This window comes from Penicilliopsis zonata, assembly GCF_001890105.1.
Source record: "Penicilliopsis zonata CBS 506.65 unplaced genomic scaffold ASPZOscaffold_1, whole genome shotgun sequence".
Classification (NCBI taxonomy): domain Eukaryota; kingdom Fungi; phylum Ascomycota; class Eurotiomycetes; order Eurotiales; family Aspergillaceae; genus Penicilliopsis; species Penicilliopsis zonata.
The window spans coordinates 877,382-900,084 of NW_019208911.1; the positions used below are offsets into that span (position 1 = coordinate 877,382).

At 48.4% G+C, this 22,703-nt stretch overlaps 12 protein-coding genes across 12 annotated transcripts; 5 read left to right on the top strand and 7 right to left on the bottom strand.

Annotated features, from left to right (window-relative positions):
* Positions 1-25: 25 nt before the first annotated feature.
* ASPZODRAFT_262719 (hypothetical protein) lies at positions 26-1,064 on the bottom strand. The gene is made up of 4 exons (XM_022728035.1): positions 995-1,064; positions 752-953; positions 557-702; positions 26-505 (listed from the first exon to the last, which is right to left on the bottom strand). Exons 2-4 carry the CDS (start codon positions 931-933, stop codon positions 123-125), a joined length of 711 nt encoding a protein of 236 aa, XP_022585288.1. The 5' UTR covers positions 934-953; positions 995-1,064; the 3' UTR covers positions 26-122.
* Positions 1,065-1,975: 911 nt separating this feature from the next.
* On the top strand, positions 1,976-2,768 carry ASPZODRAFT_126717 (hypothetical protein). Its single transcript, XM_022721556.1, has 3 exons — positions 1,976-2,229; positions 2,282-2,690; positions 2,745-2,768. The coding sequence occupies exons 1-2, from the start codon at positions 2,026-2,028 to the stop codon at positions 2,489-2,491; spliced, it is 414 nt and encodes a 137-aa protein (XP_022585289.1). The 5' UTR covers positions 1,976-2,025; the 3' UTR covers positions 2,492-2,690; positions 2,745-2,768.
* Positions 2,736-4,439, bottom strand: ASPZODRAFT_137918 (hypothetical protein; the record flags this gene model as incomplete). Its single annotated transcript, XM_022724398.1, has 1 exon — positions 2,736-4,439. One exon carries the CDS (start codon positions 4,437-4,439, stop codon positions 2,736-2,738), a length of 1,704 nt encoding a protein of 567 aa, XP_022585290.1.
* Positions 4,440-5,021: 582 nt separating this feature from the next.
* ASPZODRAFT_137919 (hypothetical protein) lies at positions 5,022-5,396 on the top strand (the record flags this gene model as incomplete). Its single annotated transcript, XM_022724399.1, has 1 exon — positions 5,022-5,396. One exon carries the CDS (start codon positions 5,022-5,024, stop codon positions 5,394-5,396), a length of 375 nt encoding a protein of 124 aa, XP_022585291.1.
* A 630-nt stretch (positions 5,397-6,026) lies between these two features.
* ASPZODRAFT_11633 (hypothetical protein) lies at positions 6,027-6,431 on the top strand (the record flags this gene model as incomplete). Its single annotated transcript, XM_022721136.1, has 3 exons — positions 6,027-6,047; positions 6,113-6,198; positions 6,263-6,431. The coding sequence occupies 3 exons, from the start codon at positions 6,027-6,029 to the stop codon at positions 6,429-6,431; spliced, it is 276 nt and encodes a 91-aa protein (XP_022585292.1).
* Positions 6,432-9,632: 3,201 nt separating this feature from the next.
* ASPZODRAFT_126723 (hypothetical protein) lies at positions 9,633-11,464 on the top strand. Its single transcript, XM_022721557.1, has 3 exons — positions 9,633-10,138; positions 10,216-10,709; positions 10,767-11,464. Exons 1-3 carry the CDS (start codon positions 9,877-9,879, stop codon positions 11,322-11,324), a joined length of 1,314 nt encoding a protein of 437 aa, XP_022585293.1. The 5' UTR covers positions 9,633-9,876; the 3' UTR covers positions 11,325-11,464.
* Positions 11,465-11,554: 90 nt separating this feature from the next.
* Positions 11,555-12,430, top strand: ASPZODRAFT_137921 (hypothetical protein; the record flags this gene model as incomplete). Its single annotated transcript, XM_022724400.1, has 1 exon — positions 11,555-12,430. One exon carries the CDS (start codon positions 11,555-11,557, stop codon positions 12,428-12,430), a length of 876 nt encoding a protein of 291 aa, XP_022585294.1.
* Positions 12,431-12,567: 137 nt separating this feature from the next.
* On the bottom strand, positions 12,568-13,951 carry ASPZODRAFT_263089 (hypothetical protein). Its single transcript, XM_022728037.1, has 2 exons — positions 13,912-13,951; positions 12,568-13,856 (listed from the first exon to the last, which is right to left on the bottom strand). Exon 2 carries the CDS (start codon positions 13,597-13,599, stop codon positions 12,706-12,708), a length of 894 nt encoding a protein of 297 aa, XP_022585295.1. The 5' UTR covers positions 13,600-13,856; positions 13,912-13,951; the 3' UTR covers positions 12,568-12,705.
* Positions 13,675-14,215, bottom strand: ASPZODRAFT_263020 (hypothetical protein). The gene is made up of 2 exons (XM_022728036.1): positions 13,912-14,215; positions 13,675-13,856 (listed from the first exon to the last, which is right to left on the bottom strand). The coding sequence occupies exons 1-2, from the start codon at positions 14,022-14,024 to the stop codon at positions 13,721-13,723; spliced, it is 249 nt and encodes an 82-aa protein (XP_022585296.1). The 5' UTR covers positions 14,025-14,215; the 3' UTR covers positions 13,675-13,720.
* Positions 14,216-15,830: 1,615 nt separating this feature from the next.
* ASPZODRAFT_126726 (hypothetical protein) lies at positions 15,831-17,029 on the bottom strand. The gene is made up of 3 exons (XM_022721558.1): positions 16,523-17,029; positions 16,313-16,464; positions 15,831-16,242 (listed from the first exon to the last, which is right to left on the bottom strand). Exons 1-3 carry the CDS (start codon positions 16,869-16,871, stop codon positions 15,919-15,921), a joined length of 825 nt encoding a protein of 274 aa, XP_022585297.1. The 5' UTR covers positions 16,872-17,029; the 3' UTR covers positions 15,831-15,918.
* A 339-nt stretch (positions 17,030-17,368) lies between these two features.
* On the bottom strand, positions 17,369-18,762 carry ASPZODRAFT_126729 (hypothetical protein). The gene is made up of 3 exons (XM_022721559.1): positions 18,328-18,762; positions 18,166-18,260; positions 17,369-18,098 (listed from the first exon to the last, which is right to left on the bottom strand). Exons 1-3 carry the CDS (start codon positions 18,634-18,636, stop codon positions 17,549-17,551), a joined length of 954 nt encoding a protein of 317 aa, XP_022585298.1. The 5' UTR covers positions 18,637-18,762; the 3' UTR covers positions 17,369-17,548.
* On the bottom strand, positions 18,744-20,913 carry ASPZODRAFT_263560 (hypothetical protein). The gene is made up of 2 exons (XM_022728040.1): positions 20,884-20,913; positions 18,744-20,835 (listed from the first exon to the last, which is right to left on the bottom strand). Exon 2 carries the CDS (start codon positions 20,808-20,810, stop codon positions 19,131-19,133), a length of 1,680 nt encoding a protein of 559 aa, XP_022585299.1. The 5' UTR covers positions 20,811-20,835; positions 20,884-20,913; the 3' UTR covers positions 18,744-19,130.
* Between the last annotated feature and the right edge of the window lie 1,790 nt (positions 20,914-22,703).

Sequence of the window (22,703 nt, forward strand, 5' to 3'; positions counted from 1 at the left end):
CCTGACAGCCTGACCTGTGTATGTTGAATGACAGCCTCTTCATTCTGTAATCCGGAGAAAATACGAGAACCTTAGGATAATGAGTGTCCATGAATATCCCATTGAAGTAACATAATCGAAGCTTAATTATCTCTTTCTAGGCCAAGCCCACTGTCAATTTGCTCAAACTCCTCCTTCGAAATGATCGAATCGCATCCTTTGTTTGCAAAAGTCCCAGCAAATGCAGAGAGCCTTTGCTTGCAGGTCCCAAGATCCCAAGACCTAGGAAAAAGGGCAAGTAAGTAAGCCTTCTCGTTGGCCATCGTATTATAATCAAATGCGAAATATTCTAATCCAGAAAACGAAATCAGCTCTATCTGTTTATCTGTGGTAGGTGTGTAGAGAAACCAGGCCGAGTCATAATCCTCAAGAAGTCGAGCCCGGGTGATATGCCAGCCTGGAGAATTTTTGGGGCGTATAGATTCTAAAAAAGGAAAAATCGACGCCAAAGACGGATGGGTGAAAGCTGTAGCATGTTACAACAATTGTAACCGAATAATTACAGCAGATAACTCACTATCTGGTCGGTTTTTGGTCTTCAGAAAAATAAGCTCCAGATTATTCTTTATATCTTGGAGCTCTTGAGAAAAAAAGTTGATAACACTCTTCAAGCTCAGATTCAATGTTGTAGACGTATATGTACGAAGTTCTGACTTCCTGGCACTAGCAATATGTAAGCTCCTGGTTACTTCGAGGTGAAAGGTACACTAACCGGTCGAGAACGCCACTCAAAACTTCGTTTTGTTCACGTCGAATCATTTCTATCAAGGGTATAGGTCGTTTAACATATGGCCATGGCGAATTGATTGTGTAAGAGTGAGAGAAATCGTAGAGGACCGTATCATAGAAGTCATGGGGAAGACGGAAGTGCTCATCACAGAGGTCACGGTGCATAACTCCAATATTATGCAACGCTGCAAGGCGCTGAAGTCGGTCAATTGATAAAGAAATATACCATTCCTTTTCAAAGCAGCTAAGAGGTAGCTGATCAATTCTCGCAACGAACCCCTCAAATGAGTCAAATTCTCGACGTGGAGATGTTCTTAATATATGCCGGGAACAAGTATCGGCGTTGACCTTTTCAAGTACTATCGCTCGAGGACGTAATGCATATCTCCTAGGATACTTTTCGCGTGTCAAATTTAGTATAACACCAAAGTAGGTTGGAAAATAGGATAGTTTGGAGGGTGGGCAGTTGCGGAGAATATGTTCGTAAGGTCGACTTTCATCTAGAAAAGGGTCCAGCTGTTTTTTTTACTCGAAAAATTCATTCCCAAAGAACTGTCGCTGGTCAGTGATGATTGATTCCTTACATATTAGCACGTTCAGTTTTTGCCACAAGGTTGGATATTCCCTTCACATATAACCGCAACACCATGATGCTATGCAGCCCTGGCAGATCAGCACGCATCCGTCGCCCCAGTTCCCAAGCATCATCACATTGGAATTTCTTCAAATCCTCCGGGTGGAGAACAGGTTCATTTCTCAAGTGAGCAATGCGCGGCTCACAGCCCTGGAAAAAGGAATCTGTCCATTGATTGTTCATTTTCTAGGTGCAGTTTAAGGACTAAGCATTTGCTGTATGAAGCAAAAGTCAGTCTATCTTGTTTAGAGAATACTAGTACTACTAGGTATAGGCCCCGAGTTACACCCTTGTTCGCAATGACAGGACTTGAACAACTCAGTACTAACCAGGAAAAGGCTTTGAATACTTGTATTGCAGGCGGAACTGCAAGTTTTGCCCGAATAGAAACAAAAGAGGCAGATGCCACCGGATACATTGACTTGTATTGAAGATGCGAAGTGGTTGATCTGCAATCATCATGGAGGTTGTACTAACGATGAGTCAGCCGACTTAGCCTAATCTCATCATGTGATTAGTAAATCAGGCTAACCCGAATAACAACCCTACTGTCCCCCTCATTTCATGAGTCCCACCCATATCATTTCGACTTCAAATCCAAGCTAGGCCGGCTGTTCACCATAATGACGCAAATCGAATCCCAGCAAAACACTTTCAAAGAAATATCAGATCAAGCCAAGGCGGTTGTTGGGCGAATCAAACACATTATCGCTGAAGGGTCTGTAGGCAAGAAAGGCGAGGCCAGCAGTGGCTGGGAGCTCTCTAGTAAAGAGCTTGATCAGGAAATCCGCACGTTATCCAATGAACTGAGTATCAACGGATACACGGTAGGATTTCCTTGGGATATCTGCTGCTTGACAGATTCCTAACGCCCTGTAGGTCTATAATTGCAAAGTATGTCACCTCGTGCGCGGGGGGATTATCCAGAACAGAACAGGTCACCAAATTATTATCCTCTTGAACAGAAATGCGACCTTCCTACCAAAGAAGCCTCTCCTATCGTTTCACTACACTACACAAATAGAACGGCTCTTGGGCGACAACGTTGATCTTATAATAATGTCACTACGAAAATCTGAGACCTGTTGAAGGAATCATGTGGATATGTACCCGGGCACTTGTTTGAGTTGTTCCTCCAAGATTCCAAAACCAGTATCATAATTCATGATCTATGACACGCTGTAAATTCAATATTGATTCGCATATAGCAGAGGCCAAATTGGTCCTGTGGAAGGGTGATTAATGCCTTGAGGAGTTGAGTGTGCCAACTATTCATCAGAAAGATCTGGTAAGCTCCCTACAGTAAGGTTAGGGACACCAGAGCCATAAGTAATTAATATAGGAAATCTATCTCTGGAAAAGTTTCAGCAGGGAGAAGAATATTGGAAGTAGGTGATAATACATCTCTTTCAGGCAAAAGAACTGACCAGGTTATGTCATGTATACAACAAGGAATATTAATATTGACTGATGCAAATATTTCAGTAGAGTATAGTGATGATGGTTCAAATATTCCTTGCATAGCTTCAGAAAAAGGCATATTAGGGGCGGGTGATGATGTGTTTTGATCTGGGAACAGGACTGATAAAGGTATTTCATGTATTAAATCAGTGGCATTGACATCAATAGATGCCATTATCTCAGTAAAGGAGCTTGGTGATGATTGGAGCATCTCCCCTGCAGGATCAGAGAAAGGCATGATGGGACCAGGGGACGGTCTGTCTAACTCCAAACACAGGGCTGATCCAGGTATGTCATGTTTGCACCGAGGGATGTTGATATCAACAGATGCCAATGTTTCAACACTGGAGGATTGCACGGGAGGTCTCGCGACAGGGAGGTTGCTGTCAACAATTCGAGCCTGGGCAAATGCCGTACTTGCTGGTGAAGAAGAAGCGGCCTCCGTAAAATCGGTGGGTGATGCCTCGGGGTTGACAGTCCGGTCCGGTGTACCGACCTCTCCCAAACGAGTCGCACTGTAAGGTCTCCGTCGCTTCTGTGGCCCATAGGACACATTGTCATGAGGTCGGTTTCTCTTTCGGTTAGTCTCCAGCGGTTGTGAGGTTGATTGTCCAGACTTCGTCAAAGGATTATTGGCAACTTCATTTGTGTTGGAGCCCGTAGTCTCAGAGGAAGAAGGCGGGTGACCTGTAGACTTGTTTGCAGCTGAAGATATTTTGGTCACTTGGGCATGTGTAGAGAGACTTGAGGTGCCGTATTGTGCAAAGCAACTCTCAATCCAGTCATTCTTACTTCGTGCCAGGACGTTCCAATCGTGGCTAGATGTAAGGCGAGCTGCAACTTCTCGTAGGGCTTCGTTAGAGGAACGCCTAAAAAGACTCCATGCAAAGAAGGTTATCCAGACAAATGAGCAGGGTGAGGACAAGCTTTCAGCGTCAGGAGAAGGACATTGGAGGAGTCTTTTGCAAGCCCGCTCGATGAATTTGAACCTGACGCCGATCCCGATCAATGAAGTTGCTTGATCTTTATCGATTAGATTGGGACATGCCTTCACGTATTTCTGATAGTTCCCTCCTGTCCTGGAATCACCTTCAAACATTTTATCCAACTTCGAAGCATAACCGGCATCTTTTGCCCATTTGAAGAAGTCTTCTGCGAGTGAACATGCGCCCAGCCCAGCTCTGAAGAATTCATTCATCGTCCTCTTCCCCCTTCCCAACACTCGTTTGCCGTCTCGAACACGAAAGTCCTCTTTGTTCGATTCATCAACGGTGGCATGTGCTGGAGATCGTGCACCAAATTCTGTGATTGCAACTTTCTGTCTCTCGAGATGGTTCACGATGCGAGTAACTTGAGAGAGTGGATTCGGAGGTGTCTGAGGACTCCCGCTAGTTGGTGGACTCGCTGATTCATTTTCCTGGACACAATCCGATTGATCAGGAAATTGTAACAGTGACGAGATTATGTGATACAAAGACTCGAGCTCTTTTCGATGGGCAATCAAAGCCCTCGGGTTCTCTGCTGACAGTCTTTGGAATCGTGAGATGCCTCGTGAGATCTCCTCTATTGTATCCATTGAAAGTATGGTCTGTGAAAACCAAATGAGGAGCTATCCTCGCAATAAATGGACCTCCGGCCAACATCATTCTGAGTGCATGCACTCAGAATTGCAGGGATGTTGGGCAGTACCCTTGGAAGTCGAGTTTAGACGCTGGTGGCGCTGGCTGTATTTCTGGTAGGCCAGAAACAACGCTCATGTTCCGTTCACTCAATGACCGCGCTCGTTCTTCAACTCACACGCACGCAGACTATAGAGTACTACTCTTTCTATCAATACCCTGAGTCCCTGCCTATACCTCTTTTCATCTGAATCAAACATTAATTACAGACGACCTCATCAAATCCGCTCTATTGATTCTCTGGAGGTTGATACGCGCCTCGCTTCTAAGCCTTGTCCACGCAAATCAAATCAGACGAGCAATCATGGAACAGCCTCTCTACTCAGCCCTCGAGGGTCGTACCTATAGAAAAGGCATCCGCCGGCCGCTTTGGGCCTCAAAGTGGCTCTATACTTCCAGATCACCTCTATCAATCTACTTCATGTTCGCTACTGTCTCATCGGAGTATCTTCTGGGTGTAACTGCCCCTCAATACTGCCATGACTGAAGCTCTAGGCGTTGCGGAATCAGTAGCTGGCATTTTGTCTCTAGCCGGACAGATTTGCAGCGGCATTCAAGAGCTTTATGCCTTCATCGACTCAATCCGCCAGGCAGAAACGGAGTATCAAATTATTAAAGAAGTGCTGATGGTGCTTGATAATGTCGTTCATTCTATCTCTGAAGACTGTGCACACCATCCAGATGGACTCGACGCCGAATTGCTGCAAAAAGCTCTAGAATTGTGCAGCTCGTCTATTCAGAGGCTCATTGATATTGTGAGGCCACGGGGGGCTAATAGCTCCACGACTGAGAAGAAGAGTTCTTGGAGATCTCTCGTGATAATGGTCAAGAAGCAGAGACTCAATGATTTTTAAGGGAATTCGATCGCACGAAGCTTACCTTGATGCTTGTATATCAACAATATTCCCAGTAAGTTTATCTTCGATTGATTGTTTATTGTCAGCTGACACAACAGACAAATGGCCTTTCTCACATTGGAGAGACTGTTACATACATACCCCCGGATATTGGAGTCCGAACAAATGAAATCGTCTACAAAATTTGAGGACCAGATTGCAATTACAATTGATGCCGAACCCTGGAATCTATCCAGCGATGTAGCAGTCGCATCCACAAAAGTCGATCAAAGCAACGGAGATTTCCCTCAACATCATGATGCCGCAGAATTCTCGAAAGAAACATATAATTTCTGGCTCGGCAGTGTCACAGTTAAAAGTCAGGATGTATCCTGCAATTGCTCACTTAGTGCCTGTGGACTCATAAATCAGAAACGAGCCATCATCTTTCGTCCAGCAGAGTGGCTCTCTTCTCACAGTATTCAGTTGATCGCCCTCCGTCGGTGGCAGCGCTGGGCCTACCAGATTCAACCAATCTACATTGTCAGTGAAGACGCATTGGTATTCGACTTCTGCATGGAGGGTGACTTTTTTAATGTCCAGTGATTGTTCAGCAAGAGACTTGCATCACCGTTTGACACCTTACCCATGGGCGAGACCCTTCTTCACGTACGCCAATCAAGTTTTTTGATGTTTCTAAATGAGAATTCTCAAATGCTCACATCAGTTTCTAGTTCGCTGCTATGTCTGGAAATGCAGCATTATGCCGCTACCTGCTTGAAATGGGTGCCAATGCGAATGCAGAGAACGACAGCGGGGAGTATGCTCATGATCGACCTTGAGCCTTCGAAAATGAGCTTACTAATGCCTTTCAAAAATTTTAGAAACCCCCTCCATTATGCCATGTGGAATCCCCGCCATGAAACCCATATCGACTTGGCCCGCCTTTTTGTGCAGAAGGGCGAAGTCGACCCTACCCAAAGCTATATCTTCAACGGCATCATTCATTCTTACCAAGGCTCAGCAGAGACTTTCAGATTCCTTGTTCACTAAGACCAGTTCTTAGTTCATCCACAAGACCGTAACAAGTCAGGAAACACGATCTTGCAGCATCAAATCTTCCATCGGCTCTACTATGGAGACGCTTCTGAACGGGTGCATATGCTCATTGAAGCAGGTCGCTTCTCTCCCTTCAGCGGAAGTTCAAATAATGAAGAGTACGAGGGATTTACAGCTCTTCATTGCGAAGCACATGTGTGGGGATGCGCAAGGCTGAGAGGGAAAGAATTTATCCTCAATCAAAGCAGATCTGTCCTCCAGGCTCTTCTCCAACTAAAAGGCCAAGATGTCCATCACTTCACCCCGGATGTATCCCGAAATGCTCACCCGCTGTTCACACCACTTACAGTCATTGGTGAATTGGTCTCATTGGCGGACAACACTGATGGCCAGAATGTATTTGACGAATAGCTCGAGTCGATTTCACAAGCTGGATACGACCTGGAAGAATACTGCATGGTGCAGAGACAACATGAAGAAAGGAGGAAAGAGACGCGGAGATACACATTCATCTTACTGCTCACTGATAAGGAAGGAACACGCATACCCCAAATCTCAGTATCTCTTCTGCAGTCTGCATATTCTTCATTCGAAGTTGACAACTTTGCTAATGGGTGTGGAAGTGGTGGAACAGACAGAGCTCGTTTCTCACCCAGCAGGAGAAAGGAGCCCCCAGTCTCTTTCCAGCGCTTTCCCATTATACAGGTATTGGACCACCGCTTCCAACCTCTGTCGATATTGGTGTTGTTGGTCCTCGCATGGTGGATGCTTGTATATACGACGGACGATTTTATGTGATATAGAGATTTGATGACGAAAGGTATGTCAAAGAAGCGTGTGAGGCCAAGTTTCCCTCCTACCAGGCCTACGGACCAAGGCAAGAGCTGTGATGATTCTTTTCCGAACAAGTTTTTTAAATGGCCCGATTAGAGGTCTCTACAAGTTACTCTGTGCACTCTATTTACTTGAATTTGAAGAATCAGAAGGCCATGGGAGGCTTCAAAAAAACAAGGTAAATTCAGAACATATAAAAAATATCAAAAGAGTATTGGTACACAATCGCAAAGACAAAGGCCAGATGTAATTGCCAGGGAATCTAGCGATGGTTTAGCAGCGTACAAAGTAATCAGGATATAAATCTCATCAAGTCCTTCAATGAACCTACTCGGAGAAAAATCATCAGAAGATTCGATGGTCAAAGGTGGAAGGATCCGGGACGTATGTCTTCAATCGAATGTTCGAGGGCATCGTGACATGGTACGGCAAGATACTGAATCTTCTGACAATCGATGAATGGTGGTGTGTGCACCAACTGGTTTTGAAGGCAGGGAGAAACGGGACAAAAGCCCTCCCAGGCCACCATCTCGGCAGCCCTGGTATCCATCGATTTGGGCCTCCATTGTGGCCCGTTTGAAGTCGGCTTACAGGGACTGCGCGATGTGGGATCCAGATCGCATGAGCCTCAGGGCCTTTCAGGGTGATCACGGTTGGGAACGGAATCGTAGCCGGGCTACTTTTCTCTGTGTAAGTGAACATAAATCTATATATGCGACACGTAGATCATCCTGTTCCTTGTGCAGATTGTGTATCGGCGCCCTTAGTTCCACAAGTTTTTCGCAGAGTAGAAGAGCCGAGACTTCCAAGATCAGCTGAGTGTCAGGGGATTGGGGGACGGGGGTAGAAATACTCAGTCGGAGAAATTGTATTTAACCCACTGTATGTTGTTGCGAGGAGCGACAGCAAGGCATGTTGTTTGACTCTACAAGAGCCGTTTCAAGTCATATGCGGTTCCAGGCAAATGAATCGGTACTATATACCTTGTCGTGCAGACTTATGTCAATGTCGCTTGATGGCTAGGAAGTTGTCCATGGTCAGCGTAGCAATGCTCACCGGACCCCTTATCAACTCGTCAATTTTAGATTTAACAACTGGGCTGACTGGAGAGCCTTTGCTTTGAGATGGGAGATGAGCCAAAATTGATGTCTTTAGCCTCTGCATACGAACCAACAACATCCTTGAAACAAGAGTATTGAGTTTTTTACCACTCTCGTTTTGAGGGGAACAATAGTGTGGCAGACAACAGCATCGTGTCTCTAGAGAAAGAAAATCAGAGAATGTAGCGTGGATCTCAATCTCAACGAAGGCTGAATGTAGCTTTTGAATGTCAGTCATCGTTCAAACAACTCATAGACCGGAGACATACAGCAGTAGCAGGCAACACAGCATTAGAATATACACTGTTGAAACACATAACTATAGACCACTTGAAGCTATCAGATGTTCTAGAGTTGATGGAAAGATATTGGATCATGTCCAATTACTCGGCCACTGTCGTCAAGAATATACAATGACGGGCTTGAGGTGTTTATATTTTATTTATCAGCAATATATCTGTAAGATTATCTCGATATCCTTACTTTGGAAAAAAAATTGTGTAGCAAGTTTTCCGTCCCCAAAGGAGAGGTATGGATTTCTGGTCACAATGACAAATAGAAGCAATGATCCAGAAAGAGAACATCCTGGAATGGAAAGTTCTGGAATAAATCTTTCTAAGATGAGCACTGGATCTAACTAGTTGAGAAAAATGATCTCTTACCTTCTGAGAATTTGATTCTTAATTGGTCTCGAGATCGCCAGTCGCGCCGGCTATATAGGAATTTCCATGATAGGGATCTTTATATAAAGAACATATATAATCAGGCAGATAAACTTGAACAGGACGATCTGGATATCGCAAGTGAATCCGTCATATGGTCAGGGTGACGATATGCAAAGGCTCCTCAATATATAGTCTATCTTTATGTACTCCTGACAAACATTAGCATCTGAGGTCAATTTCCAGAGGGCTTGACCTACCGTCTAATTATATACAGCCAGATTCAACGAAGTTCCGGTTTAGCAGACATATAACATCAGGCGTAACTTGGAAGGAGGGGCGAAATCGTGCTGCGCGACTCGAGACTGTTTGGCCCCGTAATCGACCATGATGAGAGTAGTTTGACTGGATACAAGAAAGGGAGACAAGCCAAGGTCAGAACCAGAGATGGGAGTTGGTATTTATGGACAGAATCAGAGCTTCAGAACTGGAAGCTGGAGCTGAACATTGTCAGGTGACTCTCTGTTTGCTTCGAAGATCAAACGGCAACGTGCATCAGGTGACTGCACAACTAGCGAAATTCTAGACATTCTGACCTCACTTCGTCCTCTTCTCTGCTAATCCCAGAAGTCTCTCGGATGCTGATCGACAGAACAGATGCCTTGTTTGATTGTTGTATACGGCTAATGACCTTCGGCATCCAGTCCGAACTAAATATTGCCCCCCACTCGGAAGTTCTGCGAGGACGGCCGATTGCCCAAGCTCTTATATTCATTAATATGACGGAGATTATTCCCCCTCATCTTGCATCTTTACACCTGTGTCTCTTGTTGAGGAATCGTCATGTCTACTACTAAGCCGGCTATCGGATTCGTCGGCCTCGGGGCCATGGGCTTCGGCATGGCCACACATCTTGTTCGCCAGGGTTACCCCGTCTACGGGTTCGACCTTTACGCCCCCTCAGTCCAGCGGTTCCAGGCGGCAGGAGGCATTGCCGTTCCCTCGCTGCGCGATTCCGCCCGAGACAAGCAGTTCTACGTGTGTATGGTGGCTTCTGCACCGCAGGCCCAGTCGGTTCTATTTGGTGAAGAGGGGATCGTCGATGGTGGGGCAACAACTATCTATGCACTTCCTAAGCACTCTGTGGTCTGTTGTTCTAAGTGCTCTCTATGCCTTTTTTAGTTCTACCTCCGAATGCAACACTGCTGCTGGCTTCCACCGTGCCCGCCAGCTATGCCCAGTCGGTATCCGCGGAGCTGCAGTCGCGCGGACGCAGCGACATTTTCTTCATCGACTGTCCGGTTTCCGGCGGCGCAAAGCGTGCCGCCGACGGCACGCTTTCCATCATGGCAGGGGGATCTGATGAAGCACTCCAGCGTGGGAAGTTTCTGCTTCAAACGCTGTCGGACAGCAACAAGCTGTATCTAGTTCCCGGCGGGGTTGGGGCCGGCAGCAATATGAAGATGGTTCACCAAGTGTTGGCAGCGATCCATATTCTGGGGGCCAGCGAAGCGATGGGGTTTGCTGCCCGGTTAGGCCTGGATGCGACACAGGTGGCAGAGGCCATCAAATCTTCAGACGCATGGACGTGGATGCATGAGAACCGGCTGCAGCGTATGCTAGAGGAGGATTGGAATCCCGGTGCAAGTGCTCTAACCATCATCCTGAAGGATGTAGTATGTTTGTCTCTTGTACATAACTAGAACCGTGAACCACTACTGACTGTTTTCTAGGGTATTATCACGGCTTCTGCCCGTCAACATCAATTTCCGACCCCTCTCTCCTCCACCGCCGAACAAATTTACCTCGCTGCCCTGTCGCAGGGATTCGGCAGTAGAGATGACTCCGCCATGGTCCGCCAGTACTTCCCAGACCCCATTCAGCAGGTATCGGCGAGCAAGTCAGCCGTGGAGACCGAAGCTGCACTACAGCTCGTCCTTGATCTCATGCGAGCGACCAACCTCTGTGCGGCAGCCGAGGCAATTGCATTCGCACGCTTCCTCAACGTCGACCTCGACCAGTTCTACCAACTGGTCAACGACGCTGCGGGCGCCAGTCGCATCTTCACCACTCAAGGGCTGGAGATGATCGAGGGACGGGTCGGTGACAAGGCAACCCAGGGAGCAGTAAGACTACGTACCGTGACCGAAGCGTTGGAGAAGGCAATCCAAGCCGGCAGAGACGTCACCTGTCCCTTACACTTGGGCCATGCGGCGCTGAGTCTGCTACTTCTTGCTCAACGGGCGGAAGGAGACCAATCGAGCGCCAGTGTGATTCGTATTTTCAATTAGCAGATAGTCAGTACAGTATAGAGTATACCGTAAGATCCGAAAACTTTCTAGTAAGCAATATACTAGTATCGGACCAACTCCGAAGTGACATCAGCCCCTCATGAGATACAAGTACAAGCACTACAGTCAACTATTTCTACCTTCTATTAACCTTCCTCCTTCTCTTGGTTTCTCTTTCATTTTATCCCTATAGACCTCTCTATATACGAATTTGGGAATATCTGCTAGAAATGGCTCCTCCCCCTCCTCCTCCTTTTCCTCGAAGCCCCACGGCCATCCTCGACCACGCAGCCCAACACCACTACGGCGTGCCCGCCATGTGCTGCTACAACGTGGAGGGCATCCTGGCGACGGTGCGCGCGGCAGAAGCAAAACGCTCCCCGGCCATGATCCTGTTATTCCCCTGGGCAGTGCAATACGCAGACGGGGTGCTGGTGCACGCCGCAGCCGAAGCAGCACGCAACGCCTCAGTGCCCGTGACGGTACACATGGACCACGCGCAGAGCCCCGAGATGATCCGGCGGGCGGCCGAGATGGGCGGTTTCGATAGCATCATGGTCGACATGTCGCACTACGAGAAAGCGGAGAACCTGTCGCTGACGCGTGAGCTGGTCGCGTTCTGCCATGAGCGCGGGATCGCCACCGAGGCTGAACCGGGGCGAATCGAGGGCGGAGAGGACGGCGTGGCGAACACGGCGGATCTGGAGGGCCTGCTCACCACTCCCGAGGAGAGTGTCGAGTTCGTCGAAACGGGGATCGACTGGTTGGCGCCGGCTTTTGGGAACGTGCACGGCGAGTATGGGCCTCGCGGCATCCGGCTGGAGTATGACCGGTTGGCGGCTATTCAGCGGACGGTGGGCGATAAGGTCCGTCTGGTGCTTCATGGCGCAGACCCATTTACGGAGGAGATCTTCCGCAAATGTATCGAGTGCGGAGTGGCCAAAGTGAACATCAACAAGGTGCTCAACAATGAGTACGTGCGTGTGCAGCGCGAGATGGCCGGCCGCGTGCCCTTGACCACCCTCCTTGAAGAGACCACCAATGCCATGCAAAAGGCTGTCGAGAGGTGTATGGATATGTTGGGCTCGACGGGAATGGCAGACTGATGGATTGAGGTGTACTTACAACTATGACTATGGTGGGAATAAACGAAAAGGCATCAAGATAACGTTGGACGCATGGTATGTAGTCGTATTATTAGTTAATAGGTTCAATATTAGTTTATCCACTTAGAAAGAGCGACTATATTCAGAAATTAATGACCCATGTCCATGTCCATATCCATATCCACATCCACGACCATCCTCGTACACATCACTTTGACAGCTTCCTCCAAAGCAGGAAAGCGATTCGAGTAGAGGGGGAAAATTGTGTCTCGCATTTACAGAAGAGAGACGTTCTGGAGAGGGTTGTTCAGGTCGCCGGTGAGGACGTTGCCGTTGCCCTGGGTGTCCTGGTCGCCCTGCTGGCCCTTGGAGGAGCCGGCAGTGCTCTGCTCGTTCTGGGCGGGAGTCTGAGCCGGGTACTCGATGTAGTTGTTCACAACGGGGGTGGCGGCGGGCTGAGTAGCAGGGGAAGCCTTCTCCTGCGTCTCCTGCTCCACGGGCTTGGTCTCCTGCTCCACGGGCTGGGTCTCCTGCTCCACAGGCTTGGTCTCCTGTTCCACCGGCTGGCTCGCCTCTGACGGCAGCGAGTCAATCTTGGGCAGCGACTCGCTCTTAGGCTGTTCCTTACTCTCAGAGGAACCTGCGGAAGGCTCTTCGCCGCGCTTTCCGTGGCTGTCGCCTCCCAAGCCGTTCTCCGTCCCCTCAAGCCCCGGGTGGCCGGACGGGACTACATCGCCCTGCTGAGTGACGGGCAGTCCAGAAGGCCATCCAAATGCTGCGGGGTTGTATTCGTCCGGGTTGCCCTCCTCCTTGTCGTCGCCTGGCAAAATGTCCGAACGCTTGCCGCCGAGGATGCCTTCGGCGCCCGCGGTAGCGGTGTCCAGGATGCTGCTACCAGTGTCGCCCTTCTCGAGCTGGCTACTCTGTGGGAGGCTCAAGGGGTCTGACGAGCCAGAAAGTCCCTCAGTAGCACCACCAACTCCATTTTCAACCGGCGCGGGGGGCGATAAAGGTGCGGCCGTGGTGAAGGCAACCAGAAGGGCGAGAGACAGAGTAGAGACACGCATTTTGGCAGGTTTGGAGGAGGTTCGAAAGGGGAGGAGATTTTTTTTCGGTTTTCTTGGCTTTGGAGGATGGACCGTTGGATGCTGGTTAGGAGAGGAAGCCATGATGGGGAGTATCCCTCCTGGTATTTATAGATGTGGCTGTAGCTCCAACGCCAGTTCAGAAGTCTCTAGAGGCCTTTGCATGTCGCGAAAACAGAAGAGTAGATGATGATCAGGAGAGCTATCACAGTGCAGCAGATCTACAGTGACACGTATATCGATGTCCCAAAGCAAGGGTTCTCGGGCTTGCATGTGTACCTGGCCAGGAACGATCTCTCTCTCTCTCGAACGTTTGAATATAGCCGGACAAGTCAAGATCACTATGCCATTAGGACACTTCATCTGGCCCGGAAATAAATAGAAATCGCCACTTACATTAGAACATCCAGAGATGCTAGTTTAGCCACTCCGTATGAGTGCATCATAGATAGTAAGACCCAAGCGAGCACCCGTATACTCAGAGTTGCTCTGAAGTCCTCCAAAGTCATGATCTGTCTTGTCTGCTGCAAGCCGCCGATCGTCCCGGGTATCCCTGAAGATCACGCACAGGACAGTCAAATGATCATCGGCAGTTATTGCAAGCTTTATTGAATGATCGGCACTGAAATACCCCATACTGATATAATAGTATGGGGTACGATGTACCCTGCCAGAGTATTTTTGCCAGGAAACCTCTCAGATCCGCATTCAATCTCAATGAATCGATGAATGAATCAATATTTTGCTTTCCGCTCCAAGGATCCCATCGTCTCTTCCTGAAAAGGTTCGAGGAAACCACTGATCGCTGGACCGAATAACCCTTCACCGACCTGTTGGAGCTTCTTGCACAACAGAAACAGCAACAGCAACTTCGTTCTCGCTGTCCTACTCGGGGTAAAATTAGAGTTCTTCATAAAAAGTACCATACAGAGTACTTCGCAGACGCAGCAAGCTGGGGGTTCAGTACTCTGTGCTCACTTTTCGATCTGGACTGAGAAGTGACAAAACCAATGTCGTGCTTCCTCCAAGCTCTGCCTGTCGCCAGCTGCAAGGAACGGACTGGAATGGAATTTCCAGTCCCGTAGTCTAGAGATTCCCATCTCCCTCTGCATATGCGGGTCTTCACGCCGTTTTGAGAGATGGAGTCCAGGTGAATAGTGTGGTGATGATTTTCTCCCAAGGCACATACGGAGTACAAAGTACAGAGTACTCCGTACCTAACTGCAGAACAGCAGACTCTCTCGCACGGTCTACCCCTTCAATGCAGTCCAGATGAAAAGGCTAGAGCCGGCCCAGGTGTAGATCTGTACTCCAGCTCACCGGCCTCGTGATATTCGGACAGGACAAATATTCGCGTGTGCGTGACGAGCAGAATCGTAGAGCTGCCCATGCTGAGGAATCCGATTTCCTCCAAGTGAATATGCAGAACCGATATCAGCATTCCTCCATGTATCTGCTCAATGTATATACGGAGTAAACAGATACTGATGGATTGATATGGCAGGGAATAACCGGTCGGTCGTCCTTTTCTTCTCGGTGAACAATCAGGTCAAGCTGGTGGAAGGAATAAATGTCGTGAACTCGGCCGTCTCCTCGTCTGCCATGATAATTAATCACCACTCCCCTGAGGAGATAGTTAGTTAATACTACTACTATTATTATAATTGGATTCACTGGCCTACCTGGTGCTTTCGTTGTAGGTTGCTTGAACAATGCTCCATCCTGTCGTAGACCGTTCCAGCGAGGGTCCTAGCTGGTAGTGTTTTCATAAAAAACATATTTGACTCTATGATCAATAAGGTTTGCTATATTTCTCACAGGGTTATTAGCGACTTGGCCAATGGCTGTGGTGGTGTTTTGGATTAGATATGCATTGGTCCACTATTTGACTTACTCCGTAACTAGAACAGGCTGTATTATCTCATCAAGGCAGGATGACTGGTTAATTGTCACCCCGCAGTTTGGCATTTCTTTAATAAATACTTGTAGTAGCTGAGAAAGTAGATTATTAAATCTAATAGACAGGAGGAATTTCAAAACCATTGCATGGGTTTATATAAGCAGCGAGTGGGAGGCTCGCCATATTTAAATTTTATATATCCGCAACTCCCTGCAGTGAATTCCATCAACCACAAGAAGTCGCATCTAACTTATATTCCTGGAAAGGACCAAAATCCTGGTTGAATACAGTTAAATTCACTATCACTGTATGGCATAAAGGACACACTGCACACAATTTACACCTATGGAGACATCCGAGAGGGAAAAGCTCTGAGAACACAAATGAGAAAGAAAAGACTGCCAAGGCATGCAGAGGGGGAAAAATAAGGAAAAAGAGTATATCAAAAAGGAGTCAAGAAGGGGGAAAATAGAAACTTCTTTTTTTTAATCAACGCCGTGGCTTTAGTGAGAAGTCAGCATCTTCTTGATCTCCGCGATGGCGCGGGCCGGGTTCAGGCCCTTGGGGCAAGTCCGCGAGCAGTTGAGAATGGTGTGACAACGGTACACGCTCATGCTGTTATCCAGGGCGGCCTTGCGCTCGGCGGTCTTTTCATCACGGGAGTCGGCCAACCAACGGTACGACTGCAGGAGAATGGCAGGGCCGAGGTACTCTTCGCTGTTCCACCAGTACGACGGGCAGGATGTTGAGCAGCAGGCGCAAAGAATGCATTCGTAGAGACCGTCCAGCTTCTTACGGTCCTCCTGGCTCTGACGGTACTCAAGGCCCTAAAAGAAAAAAAGAAAGACGTTAGCACACACACAAGATATTTTAAAAAATACAATTGCGCTTGCTTACATCTTCAGACGGGGTATCACGCTGCAGGTAAGGCTTGATAGACTTGTACTGCTTGTAGAAGTAGGTGAGATCGGGAACCAGGTCCTTGACGACGTAGGTGTGAGGCAGGGGGTAGATGCGCGACTCCTTGGCGGTATCGGTGGGAATACGGCCTGCAAGACATTAGAGCAGGGTCTTTTTTAAGAAGAAGAATAATAATAAGGGACATACACAGGCAAGCGAGGGTGTTGACACCGTCAATGTTCATCGCGCAGCTGCCGCAGATACCTTCTCTGCAACTCCTCCGGAAAGTCAGGGTAGGATCCATCTCGTTCTTGATGCGGATGAGCGCATCCAGCATCATGGGGCCGGTCTTCTTCAGATCCAGCGTGTAGCTCTGCATCTTGGGCTTCTCGGCGGGCTCATCCGGGTTCCAGCGGTAGATGTGGAAGGTCTTCATCTTGGGCTGCTCGGAGGGAGCGGGCTCGCCGACGGTGGCATAGCTGCGAGACGCAAAGGCAGGACGGAACAGCGGCCGTGATGAGGCGACGAGACGCGAGGTAGAACGCAGGGCAGCCATGGCGGGCGGGCAGACACAACAAAGTCGATTTCACACACGTGGAGATCCTTATTTTTCACGCTCCAGGACGGGCTGACGGAAGTCCGTGGTCGCACGGGGAAGGGGGGGGGGACGCGAGAGTGAGGAGAGGAGAGGAAGCGGCTAGAAATACAGGCAGGAGACTGAAGGCAAGCTTCTCAACCACGTATTCCCGCGAATTGCGTGCCCAGCAGACAGCGACGACAAGATGAAGTTGCAAATCAAGGATGTTTCGCCGTCTCTACCTCGGGTTTGACGGTCGGGTTCGAGAGCTGACTCAGCGGCCCATCCCGCCAATCATGCTGTGGCTAATTGCAAGCGTCGGAGATACACGGCGAGCGCAGCATTGGGGGATAACTACGAAGACGCTTTCTTATTCACTATTGGCTGTCGGCGAGAGGGAAATAATAGATATTATCAGTGGTAGGTAGTTCTCCAGTGCCTTTAAAAAGGGGTTATAGCCTAATTTCAACTGCAAGCCCTTCCAGTCGTCGTTGCGCTGTCTCTCTGTCTCTTCGGCTGTCCGAAAGGCGACGGAAGCGTTTTGCCGGTCGCCCAGGAATTCCGGAAGATGGAAAAGGGTGTCACGTGCCTTGCCGTTGCCACTAATTATTTACTGCCTGAGGAAGAAATATTTTCCCGGGGCATAAATATATGCCTCAGGCATTCAATTTGATGGCTGCGTACTTGGCTGGGTCGGTATAATTCTGGTGCCAAATGTAATTGCGATTTTCCGTCAACAGATCCCTGACTACCTGTGTAGCCGTCTTGGGATCTCGACCCAGAATCTCAGCCATCAAAGGGTGCGTTGCGCTTGCGTCTCCGTTCGTGATGCCGTCATACCAGGATACCAGGGTTTCAAAGAACGCAGCGGGCTTCTCTCCCTCGTCACGGGCGGCATTCAACTGGACGTACTGACTGCTGGACACGACCTCAAGTTTCACGTTTCTCTGGGTGGTTTTGTTGATCACGTTGACCATCTGGGCAAAGGTAATGGCCTCCTGCGCTGTCAAGAGAACGATCTCGTTCTCGAACCCACCCCGCATCATAAGTCGAGCGTTGGCCTCTCCTAACTCAGTGCGAGAAGTAAAGGCCACCGGGCCGTCCGAGGGGATGTAGACGGTCTGCGTGTTGGGATACCAGCCAAGGAACAAGGGAAAGGCTTCTGTGTAGATCCCTTCGCGGATGGAAGTGAAAGTCACTCCAGAACTAGCGAGGATGCAGCGATCAGTTATCTGACAGAAGCTTCTATTTATTTCAGGGTCTATTTATTTACCTCTTCAGCATCTTTTCCGTCTCCAAGTGGGCTTTCTGCACGTCAACAGTGGAATCGGACTTGAATCCACCAAACGCCAGAGAGGTATACCACACCTATTCATAGCCAACAATCAGCTATCAAGATGTTTCCAGTATAATGAGAATGCAAGACTGCACCGACATGCTTAACCCCAGCCTTCTTTGCAGCATCGATAAAGTTCCGGTGCTGCCTGGTGCGTTTCTCAACGTCGAATGTATTCGTGCTGACGAAGAACAGATTCTCCACGCCGACAAAGGCAGCGTCTAGTGACTTTGGATCATCGTATTCCACCAAGCGAAAGGCAATCCCTCGGTCTTCGAACTGCTGACGACTCGATTCCCTCGACGATGCGGCGGCGTATTCAGACGAAGGGACATTTGCGACGAGATAATCCAGGACCCGAGACCCGAGACCCCCGGTAGCTCCAGTGATGAGATACTTAAGCGCCATCGTCAATAGTAGAGAATTAGAGCAGAAGATCTTTGACGTGGTGATCTAGCGATCCAAAATACCCAATGCTGGGGTATTTATAATCAATTTGTATCGAAGATCGTCTCACATCATTTATAAGCAGCTAAACCAACCATCACGTAATAAGAATCTCTTGAAATTATTAATTAGACAAAAAGCTCCCTCAAAAGAGATACCGGAATAAGAATAATAATTGCAGAGTTCACTCCTTTACCCTGTTGACACTTGACCGTGGTGGAGTGGCCAGCTTCTTGTCCGTCAACAGTAATTGCGAGATACAATCAAGTCGATAGATCGTATTCCCATTAATAATATCCGAACCTCGAATATTGCGATAAAGAAGAGGTAAAGGAAAAGTAGTTGTACTGGCCAACAAACTTCCAAGGTCAGGCAGGGTCTTTCTGGTTCACAAGGATTGAAGATGGTTTAGATCAGTGTTGATATATTTTTGTTCAATGAAAAGACAACAATACTTAATTACTACTCAACTGACACAGTATCGCTTGCATAGTCTTGAGCAACGCATTGAAGACATCGCCTGGCATCCTGCGCTGCCTCCAAGCAACAAACCCATCCGGCCTTACCAACAAAGCGCCATTCGGTGAGATCCCAGCTGCAGTCTCCCACCTGCTCTCCTTCTCGACAATGTCGCCCGTTGGTCCTACACGGTAACTAGCAAGCTCCAGTCCTTTCAATGTCTCCCTCACCTGCTGACTTGCTTCAAGCCAAGCGACGCCCTCACTGCCAGCCAGCAAGACGAATCCCTTCCCAAACAGATCGAGGAGGGATACCCTTTGTCCTTCCTTTTCCACCCATACATGCGGTGCACGAGAGCCAGGCCGGCCGTCCAAAGAGAAGCAGAGGGAAGGGACACTCCATGCTTTCCAGGTCCAGCCCCCTAGTGGCCACCGGTTCTCTTCCACCACTGCGGCACTTGCTTGAGGGTAGAGATATCCAAATCCACTGGCTAATGGTGCTATTTTCGCGAAGCCTGAGACTGTCTTCCAGCTCAGTCGGACAGATATCAAACCTCGTTCGTCAGCAGGCGAGGCCGATGCTTCTGCCGCTGCCTTGCCCACCGGTCTCCGTTCGAGGTTGTACGTCTCCAGCAAGCTCGGATCTGCCTGGCGGTGGAGCACGGCTGCAAGCTTCCAGGCCAGATTATGCGCGTCCGAGATGCCGGTGTTGGCACCTTGTCCGCCGTAGGGAGGCATCTGGTGCGCGGCATCACCAGCGAGGAAGATACGGCCTTGCTGGAAATGAGTCGCTACACGGACAGAAGGCTCCCAGGGTAGAATGGAGATGATCTCGATTGTGACTTCCGATATCCCCAACGCGATCTTCAGTAGCTCTTTGCATTTCTCTGGCGGAAAGTCCTCTGGTGTTTCGCCTTTGGCAGGGTCATAGCACATATGAAACACCCAACGGTCGCTGTTGTTGATCGCTGTGAAGGCACCCGTTACTTCGGGGCGTTCGATAACGCAGATGCTGAATTCGCGGTCTTCGACAAGAGGCTTGAGGTCGGCATGGAAGAGGATATTCAGTAAATGGCCCATGGAGCCACGACCAGTTGTGGCGATGCCAAGCTGAGAGCGGATGGGAGAGTGCACTCCGTCAGCTGCAACCAAATACGACGCAGTCACAGTGACAGCGGTGCCGCTTTCTCGATCCCTGATTCTTGCCGTGACTTGGTCTTTGTCTTGCTCCACACCGAGACACTCCGTACGAAATCTGACATCCACCCCTCTGTCCTTGGCGGCTTTTAAGATGACAGGTTCAAGCATGTCCTGCGTCACAAAGGTGCCAGGCTCCGGCCCTACATCTGCAAACGCACGCTGGAACGGTGAAGTTCTTTTCTTTCCTTCAGTCCGGGCCTTGGCCTCGACGACTGTTTTCAGGGAAGACCCGGAATAGATGCCAAAGCTAGGAGCCAGCGATTCCCCAGCCTTTCGGACCAGCTGGGAGATTCCGATGCCGCGATAGATTTCCATTGTCCGTGCATTGACGCTACGTGCCCGGGGATGTATTGATGTCCCGGAATGCCGTTCAACGAGAAGGGAGCGGATGCCATGATGGGAGAGGAAGAGTGACATACTCAGACCAACGATCCCGCCGCCGATAATCAGGACGTCGACATGTTCGGTCGAGGTCATTGTGCTGATGTGTTGGATCTATGAACTGCAATCATCAGCTATCGTGCCAACTAAGGTTGTGCCTTCTACTCACATTGGATTGAGAGAAATATATGGTTTGAATGATCATATCTATCGTTCAATAGTCTATCCTATATACCTTCAATAGTAAAACCCGAGGATAAAACCCGAGATGCTCACAAAACCCGAGGGGCGGAAATGACATCAGCGAATGCCTAATTCAAGAGACTGCCAGTTTCTAGATGACTTGTTCTACCTATCTATCATATTCTAGATGTTGGTGAGAGTGAAATTGTTAAGAAGTGGTTATAAACTTGTCTTGGATAGCAACACAAAGAGTCTAATTATCTTGCTAGGATAATGCTACGGAAGAATATATAGAACAAGAAAGGGCTACCATAATAAAGATTCATAGTAAATATAATGAGACCATCTATAATACTATCCTTATTAGTCCTACATATAAAACTGATTTTAGACTCCCTCTTTTGAATAATCTCATTCCAGTTCTAGACCTTTCGCCCCTTGGAGGGATATATTCTTTACGCCTTTAACTAATTAGCTCTATTCTCTATTTTTCTATTCACTGGTGATTCTGGAATAATCTGAGTGTAGTAAAATACTGACTAAGCCCTTATTCTGGTAGTCACTGTATATGTAAACAGGTAGTAATACTTTGATGCCTATAATTCTGCAGGAACTGACCTAATAGGCAAGTACTAACTAGGCAGGCACCTTTTTCTTACGGGCAGGACCTCGTTTCTATCTTTCCTCGCTCTTTCCCTCTCCTCTACGACAGTCTATTTCTTCTTTCTATCCACATCTTCTCTGTCTGTGCCTTGCTCTTTATTCCATCTCCCGCACCCCCTATAATGAAGACGATATCATGAATTTTATGGGATTCAATCTACTAGGCCTATATCCAGCTTCGATATTCTGAGCCAAGACAGATTAGCTAGCCGCCAAAGAACGATCACTAAAGATTGTCAAGACAATTAGTACGACATAATCATATGGTGTCCTCGTGACGCAATTTGAACCTAATGGAAGCACCCCGCGACCATCAGTAGGTGATCCGGTATAGTACGTATAGTACTCTATATCAAATATATATGACTATACTAATGATTATAGATAATGACCACACTTCTAAAATACGATGGTCCTGCTTACCCTGAACCACAAATCACAACGTCCATCGACCCACCAGCGACAATGCCGACTGTACCAGCTGCCCTGGGTGCCAGCTCTGTCTTAGACTGGCACTCAGGGATAGTTTCTCTAGTTGTTTTTCTAATATGCCATATAATTCTTATTTTTCGAAAAATCATAGATAGGGCCATCAATCGGTAAGCTGATGATGTTCAGCATCATTAGTATGTCTATATAGTAGTGCTAATGAACCAGGAATATCGGAAGAACCAAAGGAAATCCCCCCCAGAACCAAATGAAATCGCTCCCCCTTCTTCCGCACCCCCGCCCGCCCCGGGAGACGGGACACAGGACGAGACTGCAGAGGCTCAGAGGATGAGAAAGGCCGAGTTATGGTTACGTTTCGTTGACTGAAAGTGGCTTGTCACTAACGTGCGCTAGGCAACAGCCCCTGGTCTTCTGGTAAGAGGTCCCCCCTTCTCCTCGTGGACAGTCTACTAACTAGTAGGTTCAATTCGCAGCCCCGCCCCCTGCCCCCCAGGGCACTCCTCGGCAGGGTTGGGATAGGAGTCTTCGGGACGAAGACTATAAGAGGGGGGATATTGTTTAAATCCTAGGCCTGATCTTTACATTCTTTCCGAGTGGAAGCATCCTGTATCTCCCTCCCACTTTCTAGGCTCTATGAGTGGGTAGCTTTGACTTACCTACATTGAATATTATAGATTTTTGTTGGTGCTTCTA